This window comes from Oncorhynchus mykiss, chromosome 10 (assembly GCF_013265735.2).
Source record: "Oncorhynchus mykiss isolate Arlee chromosome 10, USDA_OmykA_1.1, whole genome shotgun sequence".
NCBI lineage: Eukaryota > Metazoa > Chordata > Actinopteri > Salmoniformes > Salmonidae > Oncorhynchus > Oncorhynchus mykiss.
This window is the reverse complement of record NC_048574.1, coordinates 66,727,065-66,753,559: the sequence shown is the minus strand read 5'-3', so window position 1 is coordinate 66,753,559 and position 26,495 is coordinate 66,727,065. Positions and strand designations below refer to the sequence as shown.

The 26,495-nt window shown below is 45.1% G+C and overlaps 2 protein-coding genes across 4 annotated transcripts in view; one reads left to right on the top strand and one right to left on the bottom strand.

The window, feature by feature from the left end:
* Positions 1-3,593, top strand: part of LOC110534509 (protein FAM160A1) — a 65,254-nt gene extending 61,661 nt beyond the window's left edge. For both annotated transcript variants that reach the window (XM_021619393.2, XM_021619394.2), the window contains one exon: positions 731-3,593. In XM_021619393.2, coding sequence (XP_021475068.2) covers positions 731-933 — 203 coding nt within the window. In that variant the 3' untranslated portion in view covers positions 934-3,593. The remainder of the gene's footprint in view (positions 1-730) is intronic.
* On the bottom strand, positions 3,591-26,484 carry LOC110534511 (glutamyl-tRNA(Gln) amidotransferase subunit B, mitochondrial-like). Of its 2 annotated transcripts, none has more exons than XM_036933626.1 (13): positions 26,183-26,484; positions 24,782-24,935; positions 24,480-24,593; positions 20,951-21,149; positions 18,917-19,039; positions 16,033-16,146; positions 11,627-11,711; positions 9,623-9,667; positions 8,919-9,111; positions 8,458-8,591; positions 7,014-7,092; positions 5,932-6,066; positions 3,591-5,104 (listed from the first exon to the last, which is right to left on the bottom strand). In XM_036933626.1, the coding sequence occupies exons 1-13, from the start codon at positions 26,347-26,349 to the stop codon at positions 4,979-4,981; spliced, it is 1,668 nt and encodes a 555-aa protein (XP_036789521.1). In that variant the 5' UTR covers positions 26,350-26,484; the 3' UTR covers positions 3,591-4,978. The 2 variants fall into 2 exon arrangements, with proteins under 2 accessions (XP_036789521.1, XP_036789522.1); XM_036933627.1 differs by having other exon boundaries at positions 24,782-24,850; positions 26,183-26,441.
* Positions 26,485-26,495: the final 11 nt, after the last annotated feature.

Genomic DNA, 26,495 nt, shown 5'->3' with positions numbered 1-26,495 from the left:
ACATATCCGGTTCCATGTTAGTAAAGATGTTCTGAAGCTAACGTAATGGCTTCCCTGCCAGAATACATAGTGTTTATAACAACCGTATAACTGTGTACTATTACTTACTGGTAGTATAAATGTTTTGTTTGAATAGACGTTGTTCAATGTTGAATTCTGAGCTTTATTGTGAGCTATCCTATGAGCATCATTAGAATGTAATTTAGGTCTGTTTTGTAGCCAATAGCCAGGTCATTGAGATTAGAATAGATACAGGCAAAGCTTCCAGAGGATTTGAGGCAGTATCCTAGATCATAAGACCAGTAATGAGCCTAGCAATAACGTTGTTTCTAATCACTGCAATGCAATGAAGCACCACTGAAAGAAGATTAAAACTGTATCTGTGCTTAGTTTGTGTTGTTTGGTTCCTCCTCGAGAATATATTCAGCTTGGTCATGAAGCGTTGCAGAAACAACTCAGGTCCTTCTGACGTTCTTCTTCTCATACTTCTCCAGTCTACTGCATTCCCACTGGTTTCTCCCCACCGTTTTATATGCGAGCTTTCTCTCTGAGCAAGGAATGTATTGGTATGAGATAGCATGAGATTTAAAAAGGAAAATGAGACTGATATAAAAGGGAGAATTTCTTCTTTCAAGTGGACCAACATGAGCTTGCTACAATGTCCAACTGCAGTTGAATGCTACTATTACTAATGTTTTATTTTTCATCTCTATTTACTTATCCTCCACAGATACAAACAGCGGAGACAGCCGAGAATGTTCCCCCCCGGAGGCAGGAAGGATGATGAAGAGCTCTCCTCCTCCCCAGCCCAAGACCATTTCCCTGGCCAGGACCGAGGTCTTCGCTACCGTCCTCTTCACAGAGTTCCTCAAAGAACTGGCGGCCATTGCGCAGGAGCACTCAATACTATCGCACGTCCCTATGGAGGAGTAACGATATAATAACATTGTAATAATGTTATAATAACATTATTATTATTATTATAATGTTTTAATGATGTTATGGTAGCATTGTCTCACAGGGAAGGAGTGAGTGTCTGTCCCTGACCTGTTGTGTCCACTTGGGTCATTTTAAAAGTTTTAAAAAGACTCTTTGAAAGTTTTTCATGTTTTCCACTACTTGATGAAGAAGACTATACCTCTTGGATTGATTCACTCGTCTTGTATCTCTCTCCCTGAGGTAGTTTTTAAATTGGGTTATATATACATATATATATATTTGAGGCTAATATATTTTTCCAAACCAATATATAAAAATGTCGGGCTCTGATATACAGTAACACATAACTTACAGGAATCTCTCACCCATTTGATGCATTTGCCATTGATACCCTCAGACAGACTCATGTGTATATGGTTCTACCCTCAGAGAGTTGTATGCATAGGCCTATGTCACATCCAAGGAGCAGGTCATGTGATTTATAATGACTGGAAAGTACTGACCTACTTCAAGCCTTTGGTGGAACCCCTGCACCAACCAATAAGAATGCTGAAATGGAAGCTTGGGGTGAATCAGCCAAAGACGGAATAGAATGGAACAGGCTGAATGGAACAATGGGAAGTTAATGATACACAAAGGACACATAATCGGTCCCTTTAGGCTTTTAGACTTACAATATTGCATTCATAAATGTCAATGTATTGCCCTGGTAGCAACAGCCTCTCCAGAGACCAGCTCTAGTTGTCTTGTAGTGATGGCCACCATACAATGGGGACTTATACGTGGCCTTACCGAAATCTTTGGTGGTGCCGTGTTGTCACCCTGGGGTTGCATGCTGTACTGGAAATAATCAGGAGCCTATTTTGTCAGGATCTCTCCCTGCAGAGTATTCATCACTAATCAAATGTTATTTGTCACATGCTTCGTAAACAACAGGTGTAGACTAGCAGTGAAGTGCTTACTTACGGGCCCTTCCCAACAATGTAGAGAGAAAGAAAATAGAGAAATGGTGGAAAAGTAATACATCCACAATGAGTAACGCTAACTTGGCTGTTAACACGGGGTACCAGTAACAAGTACCCTAGCAGCACCACTAAACTACTGGTTAGCGCGTTGGTGTTAGAAGTGGGATGCTAGTGGGAGTCCCATTCATCTCATACTTACTTTATGAGTTGGTGTAGACCATGGCATTATCTAATGCTATGTATCCGGTGATCGTTGTTATTCAAAACTCTTGACTGAAGGAGAGGCCTAGTAAGTTAGACGATCAGGCTCACTGTACAAAACAAGTTTGTGTGTTGCTAAATACCTTAAATCAAAGACTTTCTTTGTTCAATAGACATATTTCAGTTATGTTAGGTTTTCAATGCACATTAGATATTCAAGTTAGAAGTAGTTTTTATTTTTAGGGGTGTACTTAAGGACACTGGGTTCTTCTGACGTTAATTCTTAATGCTGCGGCTAACTCCATTTTCCCATGGTGCACCAGGTCCTGTCCACTGAATGCACTTTATTTATAATGATATCTCTCTAAAAGGAGCTTTCCATATCAGGGTGATGCACTCAATGTTTGCATCCAAAACAACGCCTTATTTCCTATGTAGTGCACTACTTTTGACCATATAAATCAAGAGTAGTGCACTATATGGGGTAATGGGTGCCGTTTGGGAAGCCCTCAATGTCTTAGCCTTATTTTAGTACTTTATGTATATAATTGGAAAAAATAATCAAGGAAGCAGCACACTATGCAAATCATTATTGATATTTGAGGTATAAAGAGTACTTTATTACGTTTTGTTTCCTGATGGGGTTGGGTATTTAATACAGAATGTACTTAATGTCACAATAATGGAACTGTTTTGTAGAGAGAGGTTCTTTTGCCATATTTTTTTCACAGAAGTTGTAACTTGAGTTCTGTCTTCTCGTTGCTGTATTAGGGAATGCATGTTTCTTGTATGTTTTTATGAGTCAAGTTGGGAAGATTGGAATACATCACTGTTGGTTGGTTCATTGATGATTTGGCACATTCATTTTAGCATTGAATGTTTAAGTTTGAATTCCAGACTAAGACATGGTCTACCATTAGCAACAAATAAATAGCCTTGATTTTAATTGACATAATTTTATTTAAGGTTTTGATTTCAACCAAGGAGACATTTTGTTACAATGTCTGTCCCTATTAAATTGATATGTTAGGGAAGAACTACCTAAAAATTGGTGCCTGAATTTTGAATGAATGTTTTTCTATGGTGCATCCTACTGAACATGACCCAGAGGATGAATGTGGATGCAGCTGCAAAGGCAAAAATATACCACTGTCTGCTCAAACTAGTCCACAAATTGGACCGATGGACAGTTTATGGAATGCATAATTTCTTGCCATTTCTAAATTTGGTGATGTACTCTATATTTTCTTGTAGTAGAATGTTGTGTGGAGCACATTTACTACAACCAAAATTAGAGACACAGTTCTCTTCAGTTGCGTAGAGGTTTCATTCCAAAGATAAGTAGTCTAGTTTCTCCCTTTTCTACAACTATTAGCATCCATTTTAGATGTCAGCGATGACCTTGTCAGGTTACTCCAGTGTGTATTCTTCTGTCATTAAAGTCAGAGGTTCCAAGGAATTATTTGAATAAAGACATGTATTGTATTCTTTATAATACGTTTTTATTGAAGAACAGAAATATGTCATGTGTTTTGACAGCTTCTCTACCCAAATGTATATTTTAGCTTCACCTCGGCAAAGGTAAGTAAAATGCAAAACACAGGGAAAACACACTTTTTCTTTCCGCTTCTTTCGCCCAGAAGTGGTTGTGTTTTCAATGGTTTGTTCAGTGGACTCCACTGGCCTCGTTTAGTAAACAATCCCCCCTCTATCCCTGTTCATACCTGGTTCTAACATGCAGCCTTTGTCCTGATCTTTTCCAATTCTGATTCTGGACACATTTATGGACGATTAAAAAACGCATTGTGATCAGATCTAAGTCTACACGGACAAGATCAGGACGAATGTTAACAGCAGGTATAAACAAGGCTTCTGACAGCCATTCATCCAGTGACCCAGCTTCTGTTCAAAACTAGGTCTTCTTCACAGGCACTGAAACAGCAGCCAGCCACAAACCCTCTTTTAAAATCAAGAAGTCCAATTGTGTTATGTACAATACTTTGTTTATAGGTCACTGCATACAGCACTCAATAGAAACAAAGGGGATGAATGGGAGGCAACTACCTACGTTACCAAACTGAAGTCACATGCACACAGCCAACCAGTATTGAATTACCGCGTGATTTGACAAAACTCAATATTCAAGCCAACTGAATGTAAGAGATGCCTATCTCTAGAGACAAGCATAGAAGGCTAAACGATAGAGATGTAGCTCCTTCACTTGACAGCCACAAGGGGGCGCTCACTACTCATGACTACTTCCTCTCTCTCCTCTGACTCAACACTGACCTCTAAATCATTCCTAATCCGATCCATTTTAGAGGGAGTATCAGGAGATACATTGCATATAGTACTTCAGTCCTCTGTTGCTCTCCTGATTCATTTCAGTGCTGCCAGAGGACAGTGATAAAAGCAGAAAGATGACTTCTGGGACGACTCCCAAACTGCCTGGTAATGGGCCATACCTTTATTAGCTATGTTCTGCCATTGGTGGGTTCAGAGTGTTCCAAACTGCTAAGGGATTCCAGAATGGCTCTGCTTAAAGTGTGATTATCATGGAGGATGTGTATGCCATTCCCTTGACAGTTTTAGATGAAGTGTGTGTTTGGGAGGGGATAAGTGTGCACACTCCAAAGAGAATTAGAATATATTTATGTACACAAATAAAAGTTACAATACAACTGCAACAACTTAAAGGCGGTTACGGTGCCAGAAGACAACATGAGAGACAGTTGATTTAGCAACAATAATCCTCTTGACCAGAGGACATTAACTATGATGAAGCCATAATGATGTCATGCTTGCTGCCTCTTGGACCAGTTTGATATTCCACCAGGCATGTCAAGGTGGCCACAGACCGTGTTAGTTAGTCCTCAGGAGGTCTTCTGCTCCAGGATGGCCCGTACCAGGACTGGGTCAGCCCTGCCTTTCGTCTCCTTCTGGACCAGACCCATGAGCTTGTTCAGAACCTTCTTGTTCCCACTGCGGATGGCTTGGACCTGTAGGAGGAACAGTAACAGCAGCATAAGTCACAAATACTTATGTTTGCATTTAGTTTATTGATCATCAACAGAATTCTATCAAGACTGGCTACTAGCAAAAAGTCAATGACCCTGTACACTCCAAGCTCCTCATTAAGCTCAGGGACCTGGGTCTGAACCCTGCCCTGTGCAACTGGGTCCTGGATTTCCTGACGGGCTGCCCCCCAGGTGGTGACGGTAGGAAGCAACACCTCCACTTCGCTGATCCTCAACACGGGGGCCCCACAAGGGTGTGTGCTCAGCCCCCTCCTGTACTCCCTGTTCACCCATGACTGCGTGGCCACGCACACCTCTAACTCAATCACAACACAACAGTAGTAGGCCTGATTTCCAACAATGACGAGACAGCCTACAGGGAGGAGGTGAGGGCCCTGGAGGAGTGGTGCCAGAAAAATAACCTCTCTCTCTCCTAATGACAACAATGAAGGTGCTGATCGTGGACTTCTGGAGACACAAACTTAGTGGAGAAGGTGAAAAGCTTCAAATTCCTCATCTTACACATCACTGACAATCTGAAATGGTCCACCCACACAGACAGAGTGGTGAAGAAGATGCAACAGCGCCTCTTCAATCTCAGGAGGCTGAAGTAATTTGGCTTGGCCCCTAAGACCCTCACAAACGTTTACAGATGCACAATTGCTGTCGGCCTGAATCACCGCCTGGTACGGCAACTGCACCGCCCCTAACAGCAGGGCTCTTCAGAGGGTGGTGTGGTCTGCCCAACGCATCACCAGGGGCAAACTACCTGCCCTCATTGAGGCAGCTCTTGCCCAGGGTGGCCGCACCTGGTCTGGGTGTGAGTCCACCACCTTCTGGCAAATCCTGTGGATCTCTGTGCTGTCGTTGACCATCCCCAGGTCCTGCTCCTTGACGATCTGCTGGGCCGTTTTACCTGGGGTCTTCCACAGCTCCTGGAACACCTGTATGGAGCAATGAAACACTCAGGTTAAACCTCAATTGAAAATGATAATATACGCTGAGGGTACAAAACATTAAGGACACCTTCCTAATATTGAGTTGCACCCCCCTTTGCCCTCAGAACAGCTACAAATCATCAGGGCATGGACACTACAAGGTGTTGAAAGCGTTCCACAGGGATGCTGGCCCATGTTGACTCCAACGCTTCCCACAGTTGTGCCAAGTTGGCTGGATGTCTTTTGGGTGGTGGACCATTCTTTTTTTGCGGGGGGGATTTTTACCCCTTTTTCTCCCCAATTTCGTGGTGTCCAATTGTTGTAGTAGCTACTATCTTGTCTCATCGCTACAACTCCCGTACGGGCTCGGGAGAGACAAAGGTTGAAAGTCATGCGTCCTCCGATACACAACCCAACCTAGCCGCACTGCTTCTTAACACAGCGCGCATCCAACCCGGAAGCCAGCCGCACCAATGTGTTGGAGGAAACACTGTGCACCTGGCAACCTTGGTTAGCGCGCACTGCGCCCGGCCCGCCACAGGAGTCGCTGGTGCGCGATGAGACAAGGACATCCCTACCGACCAAGCCCTCCCTAACCCGGACGACGCTAGGCCAATTGTGCGTCGCCCCATGGAATTTGCACTTCTTGACACACTCAAACCAGTGCGCCTGTCAACTACTACCATACCCTGTTCAAAGGCACTTAAATCTATTGTCTTGCCCTTTCACCCTCTGAAGGCTTAAAAATCTTTCTTTAACCCGTCTCCTCCCCTTCATCTATACTGATTGAAGTGGATTTAACAAGTGACCTCAATAAGGGATCAAAGCGTTCACCTGGACTCACCTGGCCAGTCTGTCAGGGAAAGTGTTAATATTTTGTACACTCAGTGTAGTAACACATATGGACTTTGCATTAGATGTTTAGGATGTTATGCCATCTTGTTATCTCTCACCTGCTTGGCGATAGAAGAAGAGATTTGTCCATTCTCCTGGAGATTCAGTATCTGGGCTAGAGCTTGAGGAGAGATCGGACTGAGAGAGGGAGCAAGAGAGAGACAGATATGAGAGCGAGAGTCAGATATGAGAGAGAGAGACATATGAGACACAGATATGAGAGAGAGACAGATATGAGACACAGATATGAGAGAGAGACATATGTGAGAGACACAGATATGTGAGAGAGACAGATGAGAGAGACACCGATATGTGAGAGACAGATATGAGAGAGACACCGATATGTGAGAGACACAGATATGTGAGAGACACAGATATGTGAGAGACAGATATGAGAGAGACAGATATGAGAGAGAGAGACAGATATGAGAGACACCGATATGTGAGAGACACCGATATGTGAGAGACACCGATATGTGAGAGAGGCAGATATGAGAGAGAGAGGCAGATATGAGAGAGAGAGGCAGATATGAGAGAGAGCGAGCGAGAGAGAGAGAAGGAAGAGAGAGAGAGAGACATGAGAGAGACACATATGTGAGAGAGAGAAGAGAAGGAAGAGAGAGAAGGCACAGGAGATGTCATTAGACCCATTCTATCCTTTCCTGTGTGACAGTGTGATGGTGTCCATCTACCCCGGAGTCACTGTGCTTATAATGAGAGGCTATTTGGCCCTGTCTTTCTCTGTGACAGCCCATTGCCACCTACATGGCACATGATCATCACTGCTGTCACCAATCCCCGAGTCAGAAACACACTGAGCCAGAAACACACAGTCACATACACACTGACTGAGTTATGAACGGAAATATGGCTAAACAAACAACAAACACGCGAATCCACACATAGTCAACATCCACTCTCACTTTCTTCAAAATGACAAAAAGGCACACAAACACCCACCCATCCACTAGTTCTCAGACAAAGACGTAAAACAAAACACATCATACTTTACTCTGTTTGATCAGTCTTAGAACAGTCTGGAGTGTAGGATAAAAACAGCCCTATTTAAACACTCAAAACACTCAGCTTATTACCCAGATATATTCTCTATTCACATTCACTATCTGCCACAGTAATAAAGGAAGGAATCAACATGAAGATAGATAGGAAACATCGCAGGGAAAAAGCACAGAAATTATGCTTCCAGTATGGAAATGATTTCAGGCCTCCGTCTAGCCAAGATGTTGGATCCTGAGATAGGATCTTCAACATGGGGTTTGAAGTCAACGCAAGACTGAAAAGAGTCGAACAGAGGAGGAGGAGGAAGGGGAGGAGAGACACATGATAGGAGTTCGGGAGGAGGGGAGGGAGAAGAGGGCGAAACAAGATGAAGGATGTAGATGAAGAATGATTGGGATGAGGTGGAGAGGAAAAAGAGAATGACTGAGGCTAGAGTAGGACACAGAGGAAGAGGATGAGGAAGAGGACGACTGAGTGTCTCACCTCTGGCTGACACGCAGGTTCTGTTGATGGAGGAGGCCCTGCAGCTCGTTCATCACCCAGCCAATCACCTTTCTCGGCCCAGCCTTGGTCTCCCTGACGACGGCCTCAAAGTAGTCCATCAGCCCGTCCTCATTCTACAACAGGAGACCCAATGAAACACACTCAATAATACTGTATATACAACAATCTACTGCGCCTTGCTGGACAGAGGCAGGTAGGTTACTTTGGGTAGTTATTAAATTGAGAGACAGTGAGGGAGAGAGTACAATGGAGAGATAAAGGAAGGGGGGGGAGAGAGGGGGAGCAGAAACGAGTGCCAGAAAGTGGGAGGGAGAGACAGACAGAAAGACAGAAGATGAAAGCCAGAGAGATGGAGGGAGAAACCTACCTACCATCAACTATAATTAACTTGCTCAGTTGGACGTTAACAGACACGTCTACATACTGTAGTAGTCACTCACCACCAGGGTGAAGCTGTGTTCGGGGAGGATGCCGTAGGTCTCCACCAGCCTCTGCCTCCTGACGCTGGGCAGCTCCGGCAGCCTCTCCCTCACCTCCTCCAGAACCACCATCTGGCTGGGGGCAACACCAGGGGGGGCTGTAGAGCACGCCTCGTACACCATCAGAGGAGGCAGGTTGGGCTCCGGCATGAACCTGGAGGGGGGGGGTGAGTGAGAAAGATGGAGAGAGAAAAGGTGGGAGAGAGAAGAGAGGAGGGAGAGAGCGAGGGGAGAGAGAAGAGAGGTGGGAGTGCATGTGTGACAGAGGGAGCACCCAGAGAGAGCACAGTTAAAGACAACAGAGCAGAGAGGGAGCGAGAAAGAGAGGCAGGAGTGAGATAAGAGAAGATAGAGAGGGAGCTGTTATCAGCAGTAGAGAAAGATAAGAGTGGAGTGCTGGCTGTATCTCTGCAGGCCTCTTAGACGACACAATCACAACACAACAGTAGTAGGCCTGTGTGTCACACGGTCAGACAAAGGGCTGTCTCCTCTACACACACACACACACATACACTTGTGTGACGATGACCTCTCTCCTCTCCATCCTGTCTCGTCCCCCTCTTCTTTCCATGCAGGCCCTACAGCTGTGATCGTATAATACCACACACACCATGCTGGAGGCTGTGCTGCTAGAACATACTGAAGTGAATATGAGTTGTACTCACCTGTAGTCCTGAAGGCCCTCCTTGTCTCTCATTGGAATGGTGTGACTGTAAAACAGAGAGATAGATGTTATGGCTTTGAGGTACTGTATAACGATAGTCTTTCGCTCGTTACAACAGTTACTACGGCAGATTGTTCATGTTGAAGAGGCTGTAACTATGGGCGAGGGCCACAGGTGTGAGGTGAGGGGCCCCCAGTCATTCTGTCTATTTCTGGACCATGACAGAGCTGTGGGCTTTGCTGTCAAACACATTCCATCAGGCCCAGCGCGTGCACACACACACACGCACACACACGCACACGATGGTGTTATAGGCAGGTTGACGTTTATTGTCATGAGTCTTGTCCTGGAGGCAGAATTGAGCGATTTCCCCTTAGATAGGCCAGCTGCAAAGTCAAAATGGGCTTTTTGTTCTTCATTTAAGGTTAGTGTTAGGCATCAGGATATTAGCAGTGTGGTTAAGGTTAGGTTTAAAATCAGATTTTATGACTTTGTGGCTGTGCCAGCTATTGACCGCTTTGCAAAGCTGCCTCCAGAACAAGATTCATGACGAAACACGCTAACTTGCGCATTAGAGGCAGGCCCCAGCTGTGTGAAGAGCAGCTCATTTCATGGGCTTTACAACCCTCGCTAGCAAGCTGATCCACAACACCAGACACTGACTGACTCCAAGTGGCCTCATTCATCATCCTTAGTTACTAAAACGTTTTCAAATTAAACCTCAGAAGAGAGAATGTCTTGATCAAATATCACTCTGGAGATGGCAATACAGTGTTTAACTTCTTATGGCTGCAGGGGCAGTATTGAGTAGCTTGGATGAAAAGGTGCCCATTGTAAACGGCCAGCTCCTCAGTCTCAGTTGCTAATATATGCATATTATTAGTAGTATTGGATAGAAAACACTCTAAAGTTTCCAAAACTGTCAAAATATTGTATGTGAGTATAACAGAACTGATATTGCAGGCGAAACCCTGAGGAAAATCAAACCAGGAAGTGGCTTCTATTTTGAAAACTCCCTTTGCTCCATTTAAAGGGATATCAACCCGATTCCTTTTCCTATCGCTTCCTCAAGGTGTCAACAGTCTTCGGGCATAGTTTCAGGCTTTTATTTAGAAAAAATGAGCCAGAAAGATAACATCGCGTCAGGTGGTCGCATGAGTTTTGCTCACGCAACAGAGTTTGGGCTGCCATTGCTTTTCCCTCTCCTATTGATAAAGACATTTGCGGTTAATATAATATTGATTATATATTTTAAAAACAACCTGAGGATTGATTATAAAAAACGTTTGACATGTTTCTGTGGACATTACGGAAACTATTTGGAACTTGCCTGCGTTGTCGTGACCGCTCTTTCCTGTGGATTTCTGAACATAACGCGCCAAACAAACAGAGGTATTTTGGATATAAAAAATCATCTTTATGGAACAAAAGGAACATTTATTGTGTAACTGGGAGTCTCGTGAGTGAAAACATCCGAAGATCATCAAAGGTAAACGATTAATTTGACTGCTTTTCTGATTTTCGTGACCAAGCTACTTGATGCTAAGTGTACATAATGTTTTGTCGAAGGTTCGATAAACTTACAAACGCTTGGATTGCTTTCGCTGTAAAGCATATTTTCAAAATCTGACATGACAAGTGGATTAACAAAAGGCTAAGCTGTGTTTTCCTATATTGCACTTGTGATTTCATGAATATAAATATTTTTAGTAATATTCATTGAATGTGGCGCATTGCAATTCAGCGGTTGTTGATGACAATTATCCCGTTAACGGGATTGCAGCCATAACAAGTTGATTATGGGGGGTGGGGGGGTGGTATCTGACCCAAATAATTATTAAAACCCTAAAGAGACGCATCCTGTGTACATTGTACCGTATCCTGCGAAACATCATATTCTTAGTCAATAGACATTTTTGACATGTTATCAGAAACACTCTCACTGTAACATAATGGGACTTGTCGGCATGACTTGGTTCGAGGGTTGGTTCTAGAAGCCTCTTACCCAGTCTTGCCATCAAACGACCGTGTCTCGTTCTGCACCGTGCCGCCGCTCTCCAGGACAAACATCTGTCTCTGGATCTCATAGTCTGTTGATGAAAATACACACGCACACACCAGGCCTGATCAGAAGCAAGCATCCAGCCAACTGGCACGGTGTTAGATCCTCCCAACATCTGCCATGACACATGGCCCTGCCTGAAGTCTTCTAACTGCTGCTACATTAGTTCTCTGTGACAAACGACTATCTGGAGTTTTGACTTTTAAAAACTCTTTATCACTTCTCTGCACTAAGCTAAAATGGAAGTCTACTCTTGGGATAAATAATGAAAGCGGCCAAGTCACTTCGTATCACACAAACTGTTAATGGCCTGCTGCTCCTGGTGAAGAATTTCAATGGCCCCTATGACTCTCCACCGTCTCCAGTATGTTGGAGAGAAAATAAAAAAGTTTGATGGGAAACTCTGTAGAAGTGGAATTAGTGTTGATGGGAAATCTATTGTTCTGTAGAAAGCCAATTTAGCCTAAGTTAGGCATGCAAACTGTGTGCTCAGTTGTTCACTGAAACAAATGGTCAATAAAGTTGTATTCTATATCTTCCTGAGTTTGTGTGGGTAGGAAAGGCCTCGTGCTTTCTAGTCCATGTTAACTATCCCTGTACACTAAATGTCTCTTCAGAAGCGTTTCCATCTTCAGTTCCTGTCAACAGAAAGCCTGTTTCTCTGATTCCTGTGGGCAGAGAGAGTGACGACTGCCTTCAGGGATAAAACACCTCAGAAAGAACAAATCATGGAAAGACGTATGAAGTTGAGACAAGAGGAAGTTTTGGCAATTACTTCACTGAGTTGTCTAAGAGAACATTTACACAGGCAAAGACAGATAAGGCCGGTTTGTGTGTGTGTGTGTGTGTTTGTGCCTCATGGTGTCTCTAATCTTTGACTCCCAGTTTGACTTGCAGTGCACGCATAATTACACAGCCCTCCGTCAGACGACTGTTTCAGAAAAATGACAGCCCATGAAAAGGATTCCATGCTGTTCGCTCTTTTTCTCTCTTTCTGTGTGTGTGTGTCTATATTTCCCCGAGTGTTCATCCAACTAGCCTATTCCAGACCCACTGGGTCGTGACCGCTTCACTTCAGTACCTCCACTAACCCCCACCAATGACAATGAGGATATACCCTTCACACACTATTGTGCCAACCTGAACCAAACTGTTCTGGCTCAGATATTGTCTTATTCACATGGTCTTTTTCAGCACGGTTCCAGCAACTATGGTGAAGGCTTTAACCAGGCCAGCTCAGTACAGCTTGGTTTGGCTCGGCTCAGTTTGGCCAGAGACTCTCTATAATATAGTCTATATAATGACGAGATGGTCTTGTCTCTGCCCTAACAATGGGAGTAGTTGTCGGAAAGGCAGGCAGATACACGTGTGAACAATAGACTCAATAAACTCCAATATAAAATTGTTATACACACTGCTCAAAAAAATAAAGGGAACACTTAAACAACACAATGTAACTCCAAGTCAATCACACTTCTGTGAAATCAAACTGTCCACTTAGGAACCAACACTGATTGACAATAAATTTCACATGCTGTTGTGCAAATGGAATAGACAACAGGTGAAAATGATAGGCAATTAGCAAGACACCCCCAATAAAGGAGTGGTTCTGCAGGTGGTGACCACAGACCACTTCTCAGTTCCTATGCTTCCTGGCTGATGTTTTGGTCACTTTTGAATGCTGGCGGTGCTTTCACTCTAGTGGTAGCATGAGACGGAGTCTACAACCCACACAAGTGGCTCAGGTAGTGCAGCTCATCCAGGATGGCACATCAATGCGAGCTGTGGCAAGAAGGTTTGCTGTGTCTGTCAGCGTAGTGTCCAGAGCATGGAGGCGCTACCAGGAGACAGGCCAGTACATCAGGAGACGTGGAGGAGGCCGTAGGAGGGCAACAACCCAGCAGCAGGACCGCTACCTCCGCCTTTATGCAAGGAGGAGCAGGAGGAGCACTGCCAGAGCCCGGCAAAATGACCTCCAGCAGGCCACAAATGTGCATGTGTCTGCTCAAACTGTCAAAAACAGACTCCATGAGGGCCCGGCGTCCACAGGTGGGGGTTGTGCTTACAGTCCAACACCGTGCAGGACGTTTGGCATTTGCCAGAGAACACCAAGATTGTCAAATTCGCCACTGGCGCCCTGTGCTCTTCACAGATGAAAGCAGGTTCACACTGAGCACATGTGACAGACGTGACAGTCTGGAGACGCCGTGGAGAACGTTCTGCTGCCTGCAACATCCTCCAGCATGGTTTGGCGGTGGGTCAGTCATGGTGTGGGGTGGCATTTCTTTGGGGTCCGCACAGCCCTCCATGTGCTCGCCAAAGGTAGCCTGACTGCCATTAGGTACCGAGATGAGATCCTCAGACCCCTTGTGAGACCATATGCTGGTGCGGTTGGCCCTGCTGGTGCGGTTGGTTCCTCCTAATGCAAGACAATGCTAGACCTCATGTGGCTGGAGTGTGTCAGCAGTTCCTGCAAGAGGAAGGCATTGATGCTATGGACTGGCCTGCCCGTTCCCCAGACCTGAATCCAATTGAGCACATCTGGGACATCATGTCTCTCTCCATCCACCAACGCCACGTTGCACCACAGACTGTACAGGAGTTGACGGATGCTTTAGTCCAGGTCTGGGAGGAGATCCCTCAGGAGACCATCCGCCACCTCATCAGGAGCATGCCCAGACATTGTAGGGAGGTCATACAGGCATGTGGAGGCCACACACACTACTGAGCCTCATTTGACTTGTTTTAAGGACATTACATCAAAGTTGGATCGGCCTGTAGTGTGGTTTTCCACTTTAATTTTGAGTGTGACTCCAAATCCAGACCTCCATGGGTTGATAAATTTGATTTCCATTGATAATTTTTGTGTGATTTTGTTGTCAGCACATTCAACTATGTAAAGAAAAAAAGTATTTAATAAGAATATTTCATTCATTCAGATCTGGGATGTGTTATTTTAGTGTTCCCTTAATTTTTTGGAGCAGTGTATATATACACAGGCCTCTCTCAATGTCTAGGAGCAACAACGGCTCAGCCACAAAGTGGTAGGCCAAACAATTACAGGCCTCTCTCATCTTTTTAAGTGGGAGAACTTGCACAATTGGTGGTTGACTAAATACTTTTTTGCCCCACTGCATATTTATTTATTTATTTATATATATATATCAAATTAAAGTATGTGGAAAACCCCTTCAAATTAGTGGACACCAGTTGCTGACAGGTGTAAAAAATTGAGCACAAAGTAAAGCAAGCATTAGCAGTAGAATGGCCTTATTGAAGAGCTCAGTGACTTTCAACGTGGCACTGTCATAATAGGATGCCACCTTTCCAACAAGTCAATTTGTCAATATTCTGCCCTGCTAGAGCTGCCCCGGTCAACTGTAAGTGCTATTGTGACGTGGAAATGTCTAGGAGCAACAACGGCTCAGCCACAAAGTGGTAGGCCAAACAAACTCACAGAATGGGACCGGCGAGTGCTGTAGAGCATATAAATCGTCTGTCCTCGGTAGTAACACTCACTACCAAGTTCCAAACTGCCTCTGGAAACTTCAGCACAATAACTTTTCGTCAGGAACTTCATGAAATGAGTTTCCAGGCTGAGCAGCTGTTTGGCGGATGCCAGGAGAACGCTACCTGCCCCATTGCATAGTGCCAATTGTCAAGTTTGTTGGAAGAGGAATAATGGTCTGGGGCTCTTTTTCATGGTTCGGGCTAGGCCCCTCGGTTCCAGTTATGGGAATTCTTAACGCTTCTAGTTATAGACGATTCTGTGCTTCCACTTTTGTGGCAACAGTTTGGGGCAGGCCCTTTCCTGTTGCAGCATGACAATGCCCCTGTGCACAAAGCGAGGTCCATACAGAAATGGTTTGTCGAGATCGGTGTGGAAGAACTTGAATGGCTTGCACAGAGCCCTGACCTCAACCTCATCGAACACCTTTGGTATGAATTGGAACGCCGACTGTGCCTAATCGCCTAACATCAGAAGGGTGGAGCCTGTTATAGCAGCAGAAGGAGGGACCAACCTCATATTAATGACCATGATTTTGGAATGAGATGTTCGACGAGCAGGTGTCCACATGCTTTTGGCCATGTAGTGTATATCAGTACATTCGTAACAACCTAAACATTATGCAACTTCTATTAGGTTAAATAAGCCTCACTTAGAAAATTAGCTATCACATTTTTTTTCTTACCAGATCCGACACTCTCTCATAGACCTCCATACAAAAACAATCCCCACTTGGTGTACTTATCGCCGCATTCTCGCGTGGACAGATTGACGCGAGTGGAACTTCTCGCTTCGCCTCTGGTTTGGCTCAGTATTGTGAAAAGCCCTCTGCAGCACTCACCTATGGCCCTGGCCAGGTTGCGGGCACTGTTGATGTTCTTGACCTCAGTCCTGATGCCCCAAGGATCCCCAGGTCTGTGGACGGACACGTTGGCATCCACTCTCAGCTGGCCCTCTATAGGAAAATAGAAGGTATGAGACAGCTGTCCCTCTATAGGAAGAGAGAAGGTATGAGACAGCTGGCACTCTATAGGAAGAGAGAAGGTATGAGAGAGCTGTCCCTCTATAGGAAGAGAGAAGGTATGAGACAGCTGTCCCTCTATAGGAAGAGAGAAGGTATGAGACAGCTGTCCCTCTACAGGAAGAGAGAAGGTATGAGAAAGCTGGCCCTCTATAGGAAGAGAGAAGGTATGAGAAAGCTGGCCCTCTATAGGAAGAGAGAAAGTATGAGACAGCTGTCCCTCTATAGGAAGAGAGAAGGTATGAGACAGCTGTCCCTCTAAAGGAAGTGAGAAGGTATGAGACAGCTGGCACTCTATAGGAAGTGAGAAGGTATGAGACAGCTGGCACTCTAAAGGAAGTGAGAAGGTATGAGACAGCTGTCTATAGGAAGAGAGAAGGTATGAGACAGCTGTCACTCTAAAGGAAGAGAGAAGGTATGAGACAGTTGGCACTCTATAGGAAGAGAGAAGGTATGATACAGCTGGTCCTCTATAGCAAGAGAGAAGGTATGAGACAGCTGGCCCACTATAGCAAGAGAGAAAGTATGAGACAGCTGGCCATCTATAGCAAGAGAGAAGGTATGAGACAGCTGGCACTCTATAGCAAGAGAGAAGGTATGAGACAGCTGGCACTCTATAGGAAGAGAGAAGGTATGATACAGCTGGTCCTCTATAGCAAGAGAGAAGGTATGAGACAGCTGGCCCACTATAGCAAGAGAGAAAGTATGAGACAGCTGGCCCTCTATAGCAAGAGAGAAAGTATGAGACAGCTGGCCCTCTATAGCAAGAGAGAAGGTATGAGACAGCAGGCACTCTATATAAGAGAGAAGGTATGATACAGCTGGTCCTCTATAGCAAGAGAGAAGGTATGAGACAGCTGGCCCACTATAGCAAGAGAGAAAGTATGAGACAGCTGGCCCTCTATAGCAAGAGAGAAGGTATGGGACAGCTGTCAATACAGAGGCTCTCTGGATGTTTACTTTTTTGCCAAAAACAAGAAAAGAAAAATAAACCGTTAGTTTTATTAGTACATTGTAAATAAAATATTATATTAATAATGATAGGTAAAAAAATTGTATATTCAATTATTAACCTAACGTTCTAATATATTTTTAGGGTGTATTTTTAGGGCCTGTCAGTCACAGGCCCTTACAATCGTCCTAACCCCCCCCCCCCCCCCCCCCCCCCGCGCCCCTGTGTCCAATGCAGGCCTCCCCACCAGCCATGTTTCCCTGGTGTGTTAGTGAGTATGTGTGTGTCCAATGCAGGCCTCCCCACCAGCCATGTTTCCCTGGTGTGTTAGTGAGTATGTGTGTGTCCAATGCAGGCCTCCCCACCAGCCATGTTTCCCTGGTGTGTTAGTGAGTATGTGTGTGTCCAATGCAGGCCTCCCCACCAGCCATGTTTCCCTATTGTGTTAGTGAGTGTGTGTATGTCCCCAATGCAGGCCTCCCCACCAGCCATGTTTCCCTAGTGTGTTAGTGAGTATGTGTGTGTGTGTCCAATGCAGGCCTCCCCACCAGCCATGTTTCCCTGGTGTGTTAGTGAGTGTGTGTGTGTCCCCAATGCAGGCCTCCCCACCAGCCATGTTTCCCTGGTGTGTTAGTGAGTGTGTGTGTGTGTCCAATGCAGGCCTCCCCACCAGCCATGTTTCCCTGGTGTGTTAGTGAGTGTGTGTGTGTCCCCAATGCAGGCCTCCCCACCAGCCATGTTTCCCTGGTGTGTTAGTGAGTGTATGTGTGTCCAATTGCAGGCCTCCCCACCAGCCATGTTTCCCTGGTGTGTTAGTGAGTATGTGTGAGTGTAACGGATGTGAAACGGCTAGCTTAGTTAGCGTGGGCGCTAAATAGCGTTTCAATCAGTGACGTCACTTGCTCTGAGACCTTGAAGTAGTAGTTCCCCTTGCTCTGCAAGGGCCGCGGCTTTTGTGGAGCAATGGGTAACGATGCTTCGAGGGTGACTGTTGATGTGTGCAGAAGGTCCCTGGTTCGCGCCCGGGTATGGGCGAGGGACGGTTTAAAAGTTAAAAACTGTTACATTGATGCTGTTGACCCGGATTACTAGTTGCTGCGGAAAAAGGAGGAAGGTCAAAAGGGGGGTGAGTGTAACGGATGTGAAACGGCTAGCTTAGTTAGCGTGGGCGCTAAATAGCGTTTCAATCAGTGACGTCACTTGCTCTGAGACCTTGAAGTAGTAGTTCCCCTTGCTCTGCAAGGGCCGCGGCTTTTGTGGAGCGATGGGTAACGATGCTTCGAGGGTGACTGTTGATGTGTGCAGAAGGTCCCTAGTTCGCGCCCGGGTATGGGCGAGGGGACGGTCTAAAATTATACTGTTACATGTGTGTCCAATGCAGGCCTCCCCACCAGCCATGTTTCCCTGGTGTGTTAGTGAGTGTATGTGTGTCCAATTGCAGGCCTCCCCACCAGCCATGTTTCCCTGGTGTGTTAGTGAGTATGTGTGTGTGTCCAATGCAGGCCTCCCCACCAGCCATGTTTCCCTGGTGTGTTAGTGAGTATGTGTGTGTCCAATGCAGGCCTCCCCACCAGCCATGTTTCCCTGGTGTGTTAGTGAGTATGTGTGTGTCCAATGCAGGCCTCCCCACCAGCCATGTTTCCCTGGTGTGTTAGTGAGTATGTGTGTGTGTCCAATGCAGGCCTCCCCACCAGCCATGTTTCCCTGGTGTGTTAGTGAGTATGTGTGTGTGTCCAATGCAGGCCTCCCCACCAGCCATGTTTCCCTGGCAGGTCCCTAGAGCCTGCAGTATGAGCTGCATCTCTCTGACGGCTGCTGCTGCCTCCTCTCCACAGCTCATGTCTGGCTCCATCACCAGCTCCATCAGACCCACACCTGGAGGGAGAGAGAGATGTTACATACACTCCCCATATGCCTACATAGGATTTGGCTAGCCAGTCCCTGTTCTATCTAGATCTGTATATACCAGTTGGAGCTCTGTGGTAGACTCCTCTTGGAGTCTATGAGTGTTTGAACTCTATGGTACCTGCTCTGTTGAGGTACACCGATGGGAAGCTAAACTCTATCTACCTGCTCTGTTGAGGTACACCGATGGGAAGCTAAACTCCATCTACCTGCTCTGTTGAGGTACACCGATGGGAAGCTAAACTCTATCTACCTGCTCTGTTGAGGTATACCGATGGGAAGCTAAACTCCATCTACCTGCTCTGTTGAGGTATACCGATGGGAAGCTAAACCCCATCGACCTGTTCTGTTGAGGTACACCGATGGGAAGCTAAACTCCATCGACCTGTTCTGTTGAGGTACACCGATGGGAAGCTAAACTCCATCTACCTGCTCTGTTGAGGTACACCGATGGGAAGCTAAACTCCATCTACCTGCTCTGTTGAGCTACACCGATGGGAAGCTAAACTCCATCTACCTGCTCTGTTGAGGTACACCGATGGGAAGCTAAACTCCATCTACCTGCTCTGTTGAGGTACACCGATGGGAAGCTAAACTCCATCTACCTGCTCTGTTGAGGTACACCGATGGGAAGCTAAACTCCATCGACCTGCTCTGTTGAGGTACACCGATGGGAAGCTACACTCCATCTATCAGCTCTGTTGAGGTACACCGATGGGAAGCTAAACTCCATCTACCTGCTCTGTTGAGGTACACCGATGGGAAGCTAAACTCCATCTACCTGCTCTGTTGAGGTACACCGATGGGAAGCTAAACTCCATCTACCTGCTCTGTTGAGGTACACCGATGGGAAGCTAAACTCCATCTACCTGCTCTGTTGAGGTACACCGATGGGAAGCTAAACTCCATCTACCTGCTCTGTTGAGGTACACCGATGGGAAGCTAAACTCCATCTACCTGCTCTGTTGAGGTACACCGATGGGAAGCTAAACTCCATCTACCTGCTCTGTTGAGGTACACCGATGGGAAGCTAAACTCCATCTACCTGCTCTGTTGAGGTACACCGATAGGAAGCTAAACTCCATCTACCTGCTCTGTTGAGGTACACCGATGGGAAGCTAAACTCCATCTACCTGCTCTGTTGAGGTACACCGATGGGAAGCTACACTCCATCTATCAGCTCTGTTGAGGTACACAGATGGGAAGCCACACTCCATCTATCAGCTCTGTTGAGGTACACCGATGGGAAGCTAAACTCCATCTACCTGCTCTGTTGAGGTACACCGATGGGAAGCTAAACTCCATCTACCTGCTCTGTTGAGGTACACCGATGGGAAGCTAAACTCCATCTACCTGCTCTGTTGAGGTACACCGATGGGAAGCTAAACTCCATCTACCTGCTCTGTTGAGGTACACCGATGGGAAGCTAAACTCCATCTACCTGCTCTGTTGAGGTACACCGATGGGAAGCTAAACTCCATCTACCTGCTCTGTTGAGGTACACCGATGGGAAGCTACACTCCATCTATCAGCTCTGTTGAGGTACACCGATGGGAAGCTAAACTCCATCTACCTGCTCTGTTGAGGTACACCGATGGGAAGCTAAACTCCATCTACCTGCTCTGTTGAGGTACACCGATGGGAAGCTAAACTCCATCTACCTGCTCTGTTGAGGTACACCGATGGGAAGCTAAACTCAATCTACCTGCTCTGTTGAGGTACACCGATGGGAAGCTAAACTCCATCTACCTGCTCTGTTGAGGTACACCGATGGGAAGCTAAACTCCATCTACCTGCTCTGTTGAGGTACACCGATGGGAAGCTAAACTCCATCTACCTGCTCTGTTGAGGTACACCGATGGGAAGCTAAACTCCATCTACCTGCTCTGTTGAGGTCTATAAGGGTCTGGTTCCTGTAGTCATCGTGGAGGCTCTTGCCACTGTCCTGCTCTAACTGGATCTGTTTGATCCTGACACTCTTGGTGACCACCGCGTTCCTCTTACGGCCCCCCAGGTGACTGTAGGTCAGGGTGCCGTCCACCGCGATGGGCAGCCTCTGTTGGGTGATCTGGTAGCCCGCCTGGATGGAGAAAACACATGAAACTAGAAAAGGTCAATTCTGTGTGCTTGCTTCAGCAGTCTAAATGTGTCTCATTTATCAGGTATGTAATAGCCTGGTCTCATATGCTGTATAAACTTGACATTTGGCATGACAACGATTATAGGTATTACCTATAGAGGACTCCTCGCAAACAGATCTGGGACCAGGCTTCGGTATTTAATTACAGCCACTATATAATACAATTAAGTCATTTATATTAAAGACACGATAGGAAAACATGGGGTTAATACCAAAATAAACTTGGCCTGCATAATCAATGATTTACCATTACAATTAACTTGGAAATAACCTTAAATATTTCAAGGGGTCAAGAGTGTTATGAACAAAATAGCAATCCATGCATTAAACATGAGCTAAGATTCAGCCATTAGTTAGTTACTTTGGGGGGATAATAGGTCCCTAAAACTGGTTACTCCAACTCATTATTATGCGGTTGGAATATTATTGTTGTTTCGTTGAGAGGGGTTCAAAGTCACAAAAGCGAACTGAATGAATATTTTATCTGTTCTGTTATTCTGAAGAGCCACTGTGCTGGCTGCCGCTATTCCACAAGTGAGTACGGTAGCACTATGTCCCGTTGCCACGGCAACCGTCCATAGAAAAGACTAAACATGCATCATACTTACTGGCATGCCGACGAAGAAAAAGAAAGGGAAGGAATAAATATGAGCAATACAAAAAAAAAAAAAAGGAGAGAAAATAGTGAATTAGCCATAACCATCTGTGTGTTGTACTGTACCCGATCAACAAGCACAAGCATAATGGCCCACGGGAGACATTCCATTTTGTCTCAGCGGTGTACTATAAATACAGGATTATAGCATTAAAAGATGCTGATTTCTCCCTTTCTAGAATAATCAATTCTCTCATAGAGCTCTGTCAATGTCAATGCAAATGTAATTCATTAGCGCAAGTGCCTCCTAGTTTGCATACTGTATGCATTGCTGTTCACACACAGGCTACGTTAGTTAGCTTACCACCCACCAAAATGGTGGACCATTTTGCAATCCCGGCATAATCAGTGAAGAGATGTTGGTGCTTTGTATAATGAAGGGCAGCTGAAGTTGGATGCAGACCATTGGTGGTATAAAACTGCTACTGGAAGCCTCTGGGTCCTTCTAGTCACACCCCAGCCCCAAAGCCTAATGAGCAGTCTGGTATTAAAGCACTCAGTCGGTTCAGGAAAGTAAATCCAAACCTGAGAGCTCTCTCTCCAACTAGACTGCTATTTGTCGTTTTCAGATTCAGTTCACCGAATCTAAGCCGACTTCAACGGATTCATGATTCGATGCAACAAACCTATTCCCCTCTACAACCCTTGATTCAACTAGCCCTACCTATTGTACATCCACGTCCCTACAAACAGATCCATTTGAGTCATTAAATAGTCGTCAGAGACAACGTCTGCACAGAAAACACTCCAGAAAAGTAGAATTATGCATATCCGCTAGTAGCTTAGTGTGAAGCTGCTGGTGCATGTTATTAAGAAGAGGCTAGCTGTTATAACAGAACACCTGCCTGCCACTTCAATTCATTCCTGCTGCTGGTCAGGCAAGCGCATCATAAATCATGTAATGAGCAGCAGTGCATTCGTTGTGTGAAATTAAATCATGGATTCATGGAACACATCAATAATGCACAACTATATATGTGTTATTAATAAATGCATGTTCTTTTTATGTCCTCGTTCTCTCTACTTCCATAGGCTGCTAGTAAATTAATTGAATAGAGAATGTGCTGCTTAATGCTTCACTCATCATGGCTATTATTTTCTCTGTCTACATATCATGAAGAGAGCATGAACATCCCTCCCAACTGAATTTAACGCATTAGCATGATTCACTATGCAATACAGGCCTTTTACTCTCCATCCCTGTTCCCTGTCTATTTCCCGGGCCTGGTAAAACACAAGTGTTGTCTACAGGGTAAGCAAAAACATATTTATAAGCATTGGTACCACTTGTGGGCACAGTGAACATTTAAAATCTTAACTGGCACTATCGTTTCAACAGCGCATGTTTTAACATAACCCAAAGAGAGAGGTGATGCAACACTCAGTAAGCAGTCCGGAAATCTACAACGGGGAAACAAGATGAGGTGGGATTTGGGAATAATCCTTCGGCTTCCTGCTGGGATTCCACCCCTGGGATACATGTCAGAGCTTTTGAAATCAATAATCTACCTCTGCTGTGGGGAAGGATTATGCAGCTGTAGACTCACGATAACATTATTACCAATGAATCTGACTGCTGGGTTCGAAAGACAACTCAATCTTCTAACAATCTAGGCTTGGCAGGCCTTGTGTTGACCATATGCTTCTATTCAAAAGAACTAGAATGACTTAGGCCATCATGTCATCTAGTTCATTTCTTAATTGACAGGATATTGACATACCATAACATTAAGACAACTGCACTGACAACCCGACGATCCACAATCCATTCCCTGACCCCACAAAATAACCCTCACAAGCTACTCTATTGGTCATTAGACATGACCTTGACCTTAGGACAAAGTTAGGGAAGCTTTTTAAACTCTTCACTCATCGAATACAGGAAAGGTATGGATTGCACTGTAACAGACAAATCTCCTAGCTGTCTTGTCATTTTCTTGAGTGGAAAGTCCCATTATGGTATAATACCGCTAAGGCACTTAAATTATTCAAATTCACCCTTTTCTCTGTCCACAATTTCTCATCATCAGCTCGTCAAGAGTAATGTCAGGGTCATTGCTTTCTACATAGGTCACATTAAGCTAGGGCTGTCTTTCCAAAGTGAAATGAAACTTTTTGGGAGGCTTTGTTGGGCAATTGCTATTGAATCTCGTCGACTCTTCCAATGACATGTCTTGAAGTCAAGGTCATAAAATGTCAGTCATAAAATTACCCAGGAGCGCCTGGCAGCAAGGTGAGGGTAAATATCACTTGGCCGCGACTTGACTTCTAACAGCTAACAGATTGCAGGAAACAGAAGCTGTCATTTGGCTAGATATCGCTGGCAATAAGCTTTTCTGCCGGTTTAGCAAGACTCGTCACTATTAAATGATAGCCTAGCTCAGGGACAGGGAGGAAGTAAAATGGGAACGTTACTTTGGGGAGAGATGGCGGCTTTGACCGATGAGAGCTACTTATTAATAGGGGAGTAAGTTGTCTCCTCTGTGATTTAGGCCGGGTTACTGTATTCAATAACTTTGTAAAAACTGCTGATGTAGCCTAAAAAGGGCTTTAGAAATAAATGTGATTGATGATAGCTTGTGATTGGAGGACAGATGGGGTCCGGGTTGACTTACAGGAAGGTCAGCGTAGAAGTAGTGCTTCCTGTCAAAGAGAGACTTCCTGTTGATGGTACAGTTAAGGGCCAAACCTGTCATCACTGCAGCCTCCACACATCGTCTGTTCAGCACCTGAGGAGAAAGAGGAAAGGAACTTAGGCCTACTTGGTCAAATGACTATGTACACCAACATATTGTAAGCTAGGTTACATAGACCAGATTATGTTATGATGGACAACAACTGTATGATTACGCAACGAATAGACCAACAGCCTTTATTGACATGAGACATGTTTATCATCAGATGCACGATAACTTACAGGTAGAGTTCCAGGTAAGGAGGCATCAAAGAAGGACACCAGGGAGTTAGGTGGAGCCTGGAACCCAACCTGGGAGCCAGAAAACAGCTTGGTGTTGGAGTGGATCTGAGCATGGATCTCCAGACCCACCACACCTACCAGCTCCTGGGGAGCACTAGAAGCACACAATCACAGTCAGATAAATTAACACGTACAAATGGGAAGCCACCATATCAACTCCACGATTTCATTTTCTGAACTGACTAATAGACTGGACTTATGAATAGCTAACGGCCAGGGTTGTCTGTTATAGGAGTTTAGATGTGGGTTATTAATTACAGTGCAGCATTTTAGACTGTTCTGTTGGTTGACTTATTTCCGTGTTCAAAACAGGGAACTCTGGAAATCTCTGACTTCAGTGCGTTCAAAACAACTGGGAACTGGGGGAAAACGAGCTCCGATTGGGAGAAAAAAAAATTGTTATAAACAGTCATCCAACTCTGAACTATTTCACTGGTCACCCCCAAAGCCAATTCCTCGTTCGGTCGCCTGTCCTTCCAGTTCTCTGCTGCCAATGACTGGAACGAACTGCAAAAATCACTGAAGCTGGAGACTCATATCTCCCTCACTAGCTTTAAGCACCAGCTGTCAGAGCAGCTCACAGCACCTGTACATAGCTCATCTGTAAATAGCCCATCCAACTACCTCATCCCCATACTGTTATTTATTTTGCTCCTTTGCACCCCAGTATCTCTACTTGCACACTCATCTTCTGCACATCTATCACTCCAGTGTTTAATTACTATATTGTAATTATTTCGCCACTATGGCCTATTTATTGCCTACCTCCCTTGTACACTTTTCTATTGTATTATTGACTGTATGTTTGTTTATTCCATGTGTAACTCTGTGTTGTTGTTTGTGTCACACTGCTTTGCTTTATCTTGGCCAGGTCGCAGTCGTAAATGAGAACCTGTTCTCAACTAGCCTACCTGGTTAAATAAAGGTAAAATAAAAAAACTCGGGCCTCTTTCTAGAGCCCCGACTTTCCGACCTAAATATCACTGACGTCATGAGTTCCCAGTTGTTTTGAATGCGGCATATCAGCACAACTTTAGTGACATCATCATACCTAATCAAAGTCATTCAGAATCCCTGTCAAGACAACCTGTGAGGATGCTCTGAAGGCAGAGAGGGGTAAGAAGGACAATATTCACATATTTATAAAGGAGGCTATCATGCAGCTATACATAAACTGCATTCGGGTTTTTAACTAACAGCAATGTTTGCAACGTCTAAATACGGAAGGGGATGTGGTTCTGAATGATGTGCGACTGCCGTCCTCGCTAACTAGCACAGGCGCGCACACGATACACAAACAGTGCGAGCTAGCTAAAGTTAGCATTTACTCCGTGAACCTACCTTTTCGGTTTTGTTTGGGCTTGACTCTGGCATCGGGAGACAAACATACATACTCTCCTTATCACACACCAATTGTGCCTTTGGTAAGTAATCGTTGGATAAAATATTGCAATTTGTTTATTCATATTACATAGCAGTGCAGTCATTCCTGCAGAGGAGCCTGCCATGTTTAGCCTTTCTGTTTAGGGTATTATGGTAGTTGTAGTCATAGTAAACTTAGTTTCACACAAAATCCGAGGGCACGTGCATTTAGGAAAACTCAACACCCCACAATGTAACACATTTCATGTAACACATTTCATGCAACCCATTT

What these genes read in the sequence shown, in the direction of transcription:
- LOC110534511 (XM_036933626.1), bottom strand. Translation starts at nt 26,349, where the DNA reads ATGGCAGGCTCCTCTGCAGGAATGACTGCACTGCTATGTAATATGAAT. An exon ending in CTTCTTCTATCGCCAAGCAG is followed by an intron (nt 6,067 to 7,013) that starts GTGAGAGATAAC and finishes TGCTCCATACAG; the next exon opens with GTGTTCCAGGAGCTGTGGAA. An exon ending in TGGACTCACACCCAGACCAG is followed by an intron (nt 5,105 to 5,931) that starts GTGCGGCCACCC and finishes TTCCTCCTACAG; the next exon opens with GTCCAAGCCATCCGCAGTGG.